At 38.2% G+C, this 10,485-nt stretch overlaps 1 protein-coding gene across 1 annotated transcript; it reads left to right on the top strand.

The window, feature by feature from the left end:
- The first annotated feature begins 7,437 nt into the window (after positions 1-7,437).
- LOC128861573 (odorant receptor 59a-like) lies at positions 7,438-8,817 on the top strand. Its single transcript, XM_054099813.1, has 2 exons — positions 7,438-8,210; positions 8,285-8,817. Exons 1-2 carry the CDS (start codon positions 7,465-7,467, stop codon positions 8,694-8,696), a joined length of 1,158 nt encoding a protein of 385 aa, XP_053955788.1. The 5' UTR covers positions 7,438-7,464; the 3' UTR covers positions 8,697-8,817.
- The last annotated feature ends 1,668 nt before the right edge of the window (positions 8,818-10,485 follow it).

Here is a 10,485-nt window from a genome sequence, read left to right as displayed (position 1 = left end):
GTTCATTAGTTATGACGTTGTATTGTGTTAGATGAGTTTCTATTTTCGAGGGTATTGTGGAGATGATTATTTTATAGGTGTAGGTGTAGAGAGGCATGTTATTGGACTGTAGTTGGAAGGGTTGGTAGTTTTATTTTCTTTGTGATGTATTACATGTTTTAAGTAGAGTTTGTGGTCGATCTGTTAATTTATTAATAGGTAGTGCCAGAAGATGGTGTGTAGAGGTAAATTTTTTGTACCAGAAATTTTGAATGTTATCTATTATTATTATGCCATTGCACACTGCGACCAAAACGATATGATAACTCAGGCTACAGTGGCCTGTAAAGTAGGCAGTTAAAAGTCTTAAGTCTACTCTGCTGACCGAAAGTATATAGCTTATCCTCTGCCCGAAGTTAGGAATTGTTTCGCTTGTCGCTGACCAATAGAATTTCGCCAGAATTCAACGAATTTATTCTCCTGCCACCAATTAGAGGTAAGTTTGCCACTTTTTTTGCTAGATGATCAGTCATTTCATTCCCCTCATATCCCTCATGTCCTAGAACCAAATCTGATAATACTGTGCTGAAGCTCCCTAACCAGTTAAGAAGGCTCGGGCAGTCATATAGCATTTTTGAGGTGATTGTAGTTGTTAGAAGAGTTTTCACAGCCGCCTGACTATCTGAAAGTATGTAAATATAGGTTACTCTCGTTTTCGTATGAATACATTCCTTCACACATATCTCGACAGCATGTATTTCTGCCTAGCAGATTGTTGATTCCCGTCCCTAAATTTTAACCATAATTTAACTAAAATCGTACGCCAGCGCTACATATTGGCAATGGCTGTTGCGTTAAATTCAAATCCAAATAAATAAAAATAAAAAATGAACAAGCAATATCCAATAATAATGCAATATTTCCTACACATCAAATATTCATTCGGTTTGAATTTTGCAGCAAAAGTTGGCTCCATGCCTGTACACACGTGCCGGTCCATATATGCAGTTAATCGTATAAATCTAAGTCATGGTATGCTGGATTTCATTTTGAATTGATGTGCTTAAGTATATGTAATGTATGTATGTGTGCATGCGTATGTGCACGCGTGTACTTGAAAGCCTGTCCGAATGAAGTCCTTAGAAATCCATGCAACACAAATCCTGAGCGCACTCGATTGATTTTTGAGCCTGCTGCAATTTGTGTGCATGGCGACGAGTCTTAATTGCTAATACCATTACTCTAGTTGCTACGAGGGTTGCAATTATTTTTTCTGCCCTTGGGCACTTCTTGTATTGTCAGGCGCCATCTGACGTTTCCACTGGAAAGTTTGACAAATTTAACCATGAAAGCACTCAGAATGTCTTCATGTGTTAGCCATATTGGTGTTAATTACAGTGGCTCTAAAAACTAATCTCAGCAAAAAAGAAAGAAAAGTGCAGCTGAAACGGGTCGTATATTGATCAATATTTACAGTAACCATGCTCCATCAAATACAACTTGTAAAGAGTGGTTTCGACGCTTCCAAAGTAGCAATTTCGACGGGAGTGATCAAGAAGATCGAGAGGATGAAGACGCATGTCGAACCTTTGATGATATATCTAAAGACTTGGATGTTGACAGATCAACCGTCGGTAAACGTTTGCATGCGATGGGAATGGTCCAGAAAACAGGTAACTGGGTGTCATATCAATCGAAGGAGAAGGATATCGTCGTTTGGTGGCGCGTGAGATGGTTCCAAGCGTCGAAAAAGTTAGAGCCTGCTAGGTGAACCAGGTCCATCAACAGCGAAAAAAATTATTCCCTCTTCAAAGGTTATGTTTTGCATATGGTGGGATTAGAAGGGTGTAATCTATTATGAACTCCTTAAATCATCTGAATCCATCGTTACTGACTGCAGCTAACTGCTGACTGCCTGAAAGTTGGAGGAAAGTTGTAGCTTTAAATAATTCGTAACTTTGGCTAAGAAAGGACGGAAACTTATTCCCATACCCAATAAAATCATTATAAAGAGAACAAGACAAATCCTTTAAGACCATCGACGTGGTCCCTACTCGTTTACCAACGAAAACAGTTAAGATTGTCCGAAATTAATTGTTGTGCTAGAACATATCGATGATTGGCGCGAAATGCTTGCGCAATATCGTCAAAATAGGTTGGGCAAAATACTGCAAAAATTGGTTCAAACGAATGATAATCATGGAGAATATTTCTAAAAACAGTAAAACCGTTTTCAATTACCAATAATAATTTTTCCAAGTGTTAAGCCAGAAATATATATGGGAATCCTCGTATTTTCAAATAATTGTTGGTGACAATTAGTGCTACCAATGCTTCGGTTTTCTTTCTTGTACTTTATTTTGGCCTTGCTCAAGTATGCTTTGTTTGCAAAGTTACAACAATCTATTCACTAAACAAGGCCAAAGTGAGCAAAAATATTAAAAGTGGGATTGAAAAGCAACGGCATATATATTATATATGTATGTACGCACATATATGCTTGTATACACCTACACATAACTTGTGGGATTGAAAAGCAACGGCATATATATTATATATGTATGTACGCACATATATGCTTGTATACACCTACACATAACTTCAATCAGAGTTTGAACATTTTTTATGCCCACTAACATACACATTTTGAGAATTCTAGCCAGGGTAAAGAAAGATCTGTGCTCCTCCCTGATGCTTTCAGTGTCTGTCAGGCGGAAGCACTGGCAATTGGGGAAGCTTGTAGGCTACTAATCGCAGATCCCTCTTTTAAGGGCACTACCGCTATTCTTTAGCCAAGCTGTAATCCAGGCACTGGGTTCAGCTACAATAACCTCTAAAGTGGTGGAGCAAGTTAGAAGTCAACAACCTGATAAGGTTCCCGAACCGCACAGACTGGATATAGTTATGCTGTAAATAACTGGTAAACAAGTTGGTAACGAGGATATGTCAACAAAAAGGTTCGGAAGCGCTAGTTGGATTCTGGAAGAATCACCACTTAAATCAACCAACCAAACGTAAAGAGTTGACCGAATATAGTGGAAATATCAATTTGATTACACTTACGTGGAAGGACTCTTTTCACCTCTAATTACCCTTTAGATTTGTCGAAGTATCTTGCTTGCTTGCTTCAAGTTCGTTTTCTATATGCAATAAGCAATGGCAACAATGTGGTCATCTCTTTTTTAACTTCGGAAATTACAAGTTTACGCCATGTTGCTGACTATGCAAATAAAACCAATCTCAGTGCAGCTAAGAAAGATAATAACAATACACATCAGATCTCTAAAAACAAAGACACTAACAAAGGCAACTCTGCAAAATCTGAATAGCCTCTTTTGGTTAATTTGTCTCCATCTTCGCCTATCATCATATCGCCCAATGAGAATCCCACTATACTCAATGTGTCAAGCTCTAATGCTGATGGCTTCAAAGTCAGCGTCGGCGTGGGAGTGAGTTGCTGCTACGCCTACTAATACAGCTAGCGCACCTATTGGTAATATTGGATGTACAAAAAAGATTGGACATTCTGCTGTAGGTTATTCTTCCGCTACTTCGTATGCCGACGTCGCTGCCTCTGCTGGTTTGAACTCTGCTTCAAATAACAACAATAATCTAAGCAACACTCGTAAAGCGCCTATAATTGTTGTTGGAAGCAACTTAAATACAAATCTCGAAATGGCTGCATCTGTCATCGTTTAAGCCCACAGTTTAGACTAGTGATATTGTGGACTATATCTCGAAAAATACTAATGTTGCTCCGGCACTAATACAACGATTTAAGTTAATTAAGAAAGACATAGATTCTAGCACTTTACCTAGACGTAATTTTAAGATTGGCATTTCTCCTTCAACATAAGTCAAAATAAGTCCTCTATGTTTTTTTTTCCAAAGGAAGCAGGCCCAATAGCCAAACCTGATCTATGTAGGTTAGTCCTAATGCAAAAAATATTATCACAATATTTCTAGTTTGCGGTGACTAAACGATGACTTTTGTGATGCTGAATTTTTTGATACAAATTTATTTAGTACCTATCGTAAAGATAGAGACCATATCGAAACTAGATGCCCAAGAGATAGGGGGTGCTAATTGCCCTTAGGTGTTCTCTCCTTTCGTCGCTTTGTCAGCTATCAAATAGTGATTCACTACTTGATTAGATTTGTGTTTGCATTTGCGGCTCATTTGGTAGCCTCTTCATTTGTGCGCCATGCATTCCTCCTCCTAGATCGATTATCAATAATATTATTACTGATTCACGGTATTGCGCTCATGTAAATAATATTATTGATAATCGATCTAGGTTGGAATATACATCATTTATTTTGAACGATGGCGCCTAAGACTGGCGATAGAACACTGGCTGTACATCACCCTGATTAGCCCCATTATTACATACGCCTCTGTAGTATGGTGGAAAGCCACAATGGTTAATTCCAGAGTAAAACCCTAAACAGGCAACAGAGAAGTGTGTGCTTGGGTGTCACAGGTGCCATGAGTGCGGCATCTGGTGATGCCCTTAATGCCATTCTGAACTTGCAGCCTCTAGATCTTCAAATTCGAAAGGAAGCAATGAAGGGGGCGTACAGGCTCAAGTTAAACGGAGTCTGGGGAAATGAAGTAAGCACCTGCCACTGTCAGATATACCACCAGTTGTCAGAGTAGTGCACACTGTTCTCGATGCTGGTGGACAATCGGGTGCCTGTCGTTAGCTTCGGTTAAGCCCAGAGAACCTATTAACGGGATATCAGCACACTTTCTACACCGACGGATCCAAAACCAGTGATGGAAGCGGATCTGGATGGTACCTAGTCGAAGACACTAAGTACTCCTATGCCACAGGACAGATGGCCACGGTATTCCTTACGGAAGTCTATGCCATCTTGATTGTGGCGTACTGGCAACTTTAGTTCACATAGAAGATAATTACATCAAAATTAATAATCTTTTTTTTTTGTTTTCAGATGAAAATTGCAAGTTGTATCTTGTACAGAAGTTGGATACAGGCGCTCTGGGAATCTATTGATAACTCGGCTTACAATATATTGTTGGAGATTGTACAAATTTTTTTTTTTTAGTTCAAATATATATTAAACTATCCCCAAAACTTCATTTGGCTAATTGTTTTTTTTCTCATCCTACAACGCTTCGCGAAAACTACTGAATTTAGGACATCTAATTGGCCCGCCGGCCTTAAAAGAAAGTCTCTTCCACTAACTATGCGAATGTCCAGGTCTAGCTTGAGCAAGACTTCGCTCTTTCGGGAAGCCCTTCTTACAGACAATTAATGAAATCTCAGAAGGAAAGATAAAAAGTTTGCTGTTATACCTAGATCTAACGAAATGGATCTGACTTAAAAAACAAACAAAAAAAAGACATCATCACACGAGAACAATGGTAGTAAACCGGTGCTAGTCGCTAATTACGAATATTTCAGCAAACAGAATTCAGAAAACAATATTCCCACCACACCCAGTGCATTCTAGTTGCGGCTAAAAAATTTAGTAACAACTTTTGGTAATAAAATTTGTCGGTAACATTTAAAACAGACCTCTAAATGAGAAATACTGAGTATTTTTTAAACATATCTACAGTAATTGAGTTATGTATTATATATGCGCATTTAAGCAAATCGTGGGAATAATCCAAGTCGGCGCTAATTTCGTCACATTGCAAATCGATCAGCAGTCACGCCTCAATATTTGCACGTACACTGGCTATTTTAAATTCGACATTTTTTATTCAAATTAAATGTACAGGGTTAGGGGGAAAGTCGTCCGAGCTACTTAAAGATATTATATTGTACATAAATAATTAATATTTGCTTAGACCCTTTGTTGGGTGTTTGGCTTAGCGTTTGCCCCTATTTGTGGTGTGTCTCTTGATATTTTCTCACAACAGTAGAGGCCTACAATTTTCTGCGGCCTCCGAACGGCAGATGCTTTTTTATGAAAAGCTTCTTCAAGGCAGAAATACACTCGGAGGTTTCAAACCCATGTACTTCGGTATGGTAGTTATTATATATTTCCGATGCTTCCATTACTTTCCTTCAACTGTTAAAACATATTCTCCGTAGTGGGATTTTGGCTCGATCAAATAGAAAGAAATCTCAAAGAGCCATACCAAATGAATTCGATGGCTGTTGGATGGTATTCGTTTCTTTCTTGGTCAGCAATTCACGGATAATGGTGCAAAATCAACGAGTTGTTTTCCGACAAATCCTTTCTTTCACATAAACATCTTAAAACGCCCAAATAATAGTCCTTATTAAATGCCTGACCTTCTGGTGGTGTAATCCATAAAAACGTGAGCTTCGCTTTTGTTTTTGACTGAAAATTACGTAGTCTTGTTTTTTGATCTCGGATCATTTGGAGCTCATTCGCTTGATGTCTGGAATGCCTGTCGTACTCATTAATCCACGTCTCGTCTCCAGTAGTGATGCGTTTGATAAATGTTGGGTTGGACTCAACCTTGGAAATTATGCCCCTCTTTTGTCCCTCTTTTGTCCCTCTTTTGAGACCAACCAGCAACGCGTCGCAAGCTCAAATAATTAACTACTTAAACAATGTTCTGGATGCAGCCGTAAGTAATGTTCAAGTCCTCTGCCTCTCTGATGGTTAATTTGCCGTTATTGATCAACTTTTCTTTCACTTGATTAATATTTTCATCAGTTTTCAATGTCAATGGCTTTCCACTATGTTAGTCATCCTCGATGGAATCACGATCTCTTCTAAGGCGTTCATGACACTCATAAAGTTTTGTTGGCTATTTACATTACCGAAAGAGTTTGACAGCATTTATAAGATTTTTCGGCGTATTCAATCAATTTTTAACACAAAATTTATTACAAGCTCATTGTTGCAAATTCAAATCCATTTTTTAAACTGTAAAAACCAAGAACGAGTGCATAGTTAGATTTACTGAATGCAGCCTAACTCTTACAAATGTCAAGTAATGGCGAAACAATTTTGGTAGGAATGTTATTTACCGATGTGGCTGCCCAACAAAAAAAACAGAGCTCAAATCAGTTGACTTAGAGCGTCACCTGTTCCGGCAACTTTTTGGTCAAGGCGGTTTATATTTGCTTAAATAAAATCATTAATGTTGAATTTGTTTGTAAAATCAAAATCAGTATAATAAAAGATTTTCATGGAATGGTGGAACACTGCTAAAAGGAAATTCAAACTTATAGGACCCTGTACGTGTGCATTTTGACTATTACCACGCCCTCGTCACAAACACGTACATATATGGGCATAATTATAAGTGTTGCACTAAAAACTAATCGATATGTGTAATTAGCAACGCGGCATTAAAGTCGTATTAAATATTTGAATATTGCCTGGGCGTAAGCAATTAGTCATCATGCAAAACCAGGGGCGAGGCAAAGAGAATTTAGCAATAAAATTACATTTTCAACCGATTAGCAGCAATTTCTGGGTATATAAAAGGTGTACGCTTCCTGGAGTGCCGCAGCAAGAGCTAGAAAAATGGCATTCGAAGAAAAACCGAAAAATGTTAAAGAACTATTTCGCACTCATTGGATAGTTTGGAAATGGCTGGGTCAGGTGCCCAATCCGAAGTATCCGAAACTCTATAGAGTTTATGCGATACTCTTGAATATTTGCTTCAGCATCGGTTATCCGCTACATTTGCAGCTTGGCCTGCTAAACTTGTTAAAGTTGGAGGACGTATTCCTAAATCTCACCATAAGTGTGCCAGTTACAGTTTGCTCGTTAAAATATTTAAATATTTGGCGAAACTTAGATAAAATACGTCATTTGGAAAAAATGTTCAATATACTATATACGCGCATAAATACACCCGACGAATGGAAATATTATCGAGAAGTCACCATACCGAACGCATTAAAAGTTTTGCACTTGTTCTATTTCATTTGCCTGGGAACAGCTGTAACCTCAGAGTTGACGCTTTTGGTAATGGGTTTCACTTATGATTGGCGCTTAATGTATCCTGCCTATTTCCCCTTCGATCCATACGCATCGACCGGCAAATATGTGACGGCACATATGTTTCAAATATTCGGTTTGTTGTTGCAGCTTGCAGAGAATCTTGTCAGCGACACGTACGGCGGCATGTGTCTGGCCCTGCTGGCTGGACATGCCCATCTATTGGGGAAGCGTGTTGCACGAATTGGTTATGATAAGAATAAATCGACAGAGGAGAATAATCGCGAACTGTTAGATTTTATCACGGATCATAATATGTTATTTGAGTAATTAAAAAAAAAACTAAATTAATTCTTAAACAAAGATATTTGAAATATATGGCACTTACTTTTTCTTTCAGCTGTCATCGCTCAATTGGCGAAATTATTGGTGCCGGCATGTTTATTCAAATAATTTCAGCAAGTCTTATTATGGGCGTGGTCATCATCTACATGGTTTTTTATGTGAGTAACGCCTTTGAGTACATCTACTATGGCATCTATTTGTTCGGCTGTATAATGGAAATATTTCCCACCTGCTACTTTGGTACTTACTTCGAAATCGAATTCGACAAATTAACCTATATGCTATTTTCCTGCAACTGGATGGATCAGAGTCGTGTGTTTAAAAAGAATCTGGGCATTTGCCTAGAACAATCGTTGAAGAAGCGTATTTTTCGTGTCGGTGGCATGTTTCGTATTAGTTTGAATATCTTCTTCGCAACTTGCAAAGGGGCTTATTCGCTTTTGGCAGTCGCATTAAGCATGAAATAAAATGGCGAAGAGGAAGATAATTAGAAGCTCAACTTATTTAAAATAGATTTTTGAATTAGAAAAATTAGAGATTTTCTGTAGTAAGCTTTCAAAAATATATTAAACAAAAACTAGCTAATTGTGAAATTGTTTTTTTTTTTTAATTTTGGTTTGTTTGCCCGGGGATAAAACATCAAATGATAGAAATGCTTTTCTAATAACGGTCACCCCCCGCCGAGCACTGGCAAACCGTTGAGTGTATTTTAGCCATTTGTAGGTATCTCCACAAAACGGAAACCACAAATTGGGGAAAAGCTCGATCATACATCTAATAAAGGATAATATGTTGTTGTTGCTGGTGAAGTGGTTGAGTATTTCTACTGAACTAATTTAAATTCGCTAAAGGATAATATTCGTGATCGAACACAGTCTTCGACTTTCTTTAAATTCGGCCATGTCCGGCCACAAGAGTTCAGTTCGGTTTCGGTTCAGCTTTGGCAAAAAGAAAAGGCCAGTGAAAATTCAAAACAACTTTTGAGATTTACGTACAAACGATGTGGTTCGCAGTAATAATATTGAAAGAAATATATTTTTTTTCATCAAGTTTTTGATTGGTGCTGCAAGTTTATTCTATACCGGTAGATAGTATCGCTACCGAGGTGAAAATGACAGTGAGTTTGACAAATTAGAATAATTAGGATTGTTTTTTTTTTCATTGAAATTTTCACACTCTGCAGTCTGCTGTCGCCATATATATAGGTTGTGAAATGAATTTCGTAATTGAAAAAATATATATTTTTTTATTTGCGGATAAAGAGGTTTGAAATGGCTAATGCATAATCAAAGCTGCCGTGGCAGCAATGGTATGTCTGAAGACTAAAAACTCGCTCTCGTTTGGAAGCGGCGCTTTCGCATTACTTCAGAGTGACATTCCATGTTCCTCCAGCGTAGACCTTGTGCTTTTGTGCCTGCGTCCAGGTTCCGCCTTTTTCGATTTGTTTCCACGAACCCAATGATGATTTTCCACGTTTCCACGATAAGATTTTCAGGGGTTTTATGACCGACCGCATTCTCCACCGTTCGATGTTCTTGTCTAGCCGCCCGTCTGCCAAGTATTTCGTTCCTCCTGCGGCCTGCCATAGGCTTAGCGTGTTTTTCCTTTATTTTTTATTTTTATTTTATTTACTTACTATTACTGTTAACTTTGTTTCGCGCGCGGCATGTTTGCTAACTTCTTCTTCCATCCCCTCGTTTTTTAATGCCAACAGCTTTTTGCTCTCAAGGGCTATTACCCGATCGATATTGAACCGCTTTGCTATAGGCAGACACAACTCTGAGAGCTGCCTTTCGTTGTACCAATGCTAGGCGCTTACATCGGTGATTTTCCTTTATCGCATTTGCACACAGCTCAGCTCCATATAAGAGAACGGAGAGCTGAGTATTATTTTCCGTTTCTTTTGGGTTGGTCCCCTTATGTTTGCCATCACTCTACAGAGTAGGAGTTGAAACATCAGTAAAAATAGCAGTGAATATCACAATGGCGGGTATTTTATTATTGCTTGAATTCTCTAAACAACAACAAAGTAAAAGGTAAACCGAATAGACAATTTAGAAAATACATAAAATTAAAAGAAAAGTCATATCAGCTGATTTACTGTTGCTACCTTATTGATATGCCTTGGCCCTAGTACTTATCCTGAAATTGTTTCCTGGTTAAGTTCCCCTTAAACGGCAAGAAGTTAACTGCCATTAGTCGTAACATTCTCTCTCTTAAGTTATTGATTGATTTGTAGTCGCGGTATTTGTGATT

Source organism: Anastrepha ludens, chromosome 4 (assembly GCF_028408465.1).
Source record: "Anastrepha ludens isolate Willacy chromosome 4, idAnaLude1.1, whole genome shotgun sequence".
Classification (NCBI taxonomy): Eukaryota; Metazoa; Arthropoda; class Insecta; order Diptera; family Tephritidae; genus Anastrepha; species Anastrepha ludens.
The sequence above is the reverse complement of the archived record's forward strand: the minus strand, read 5'-3'. Positions and strand labels throughout refer to the sequence as shown.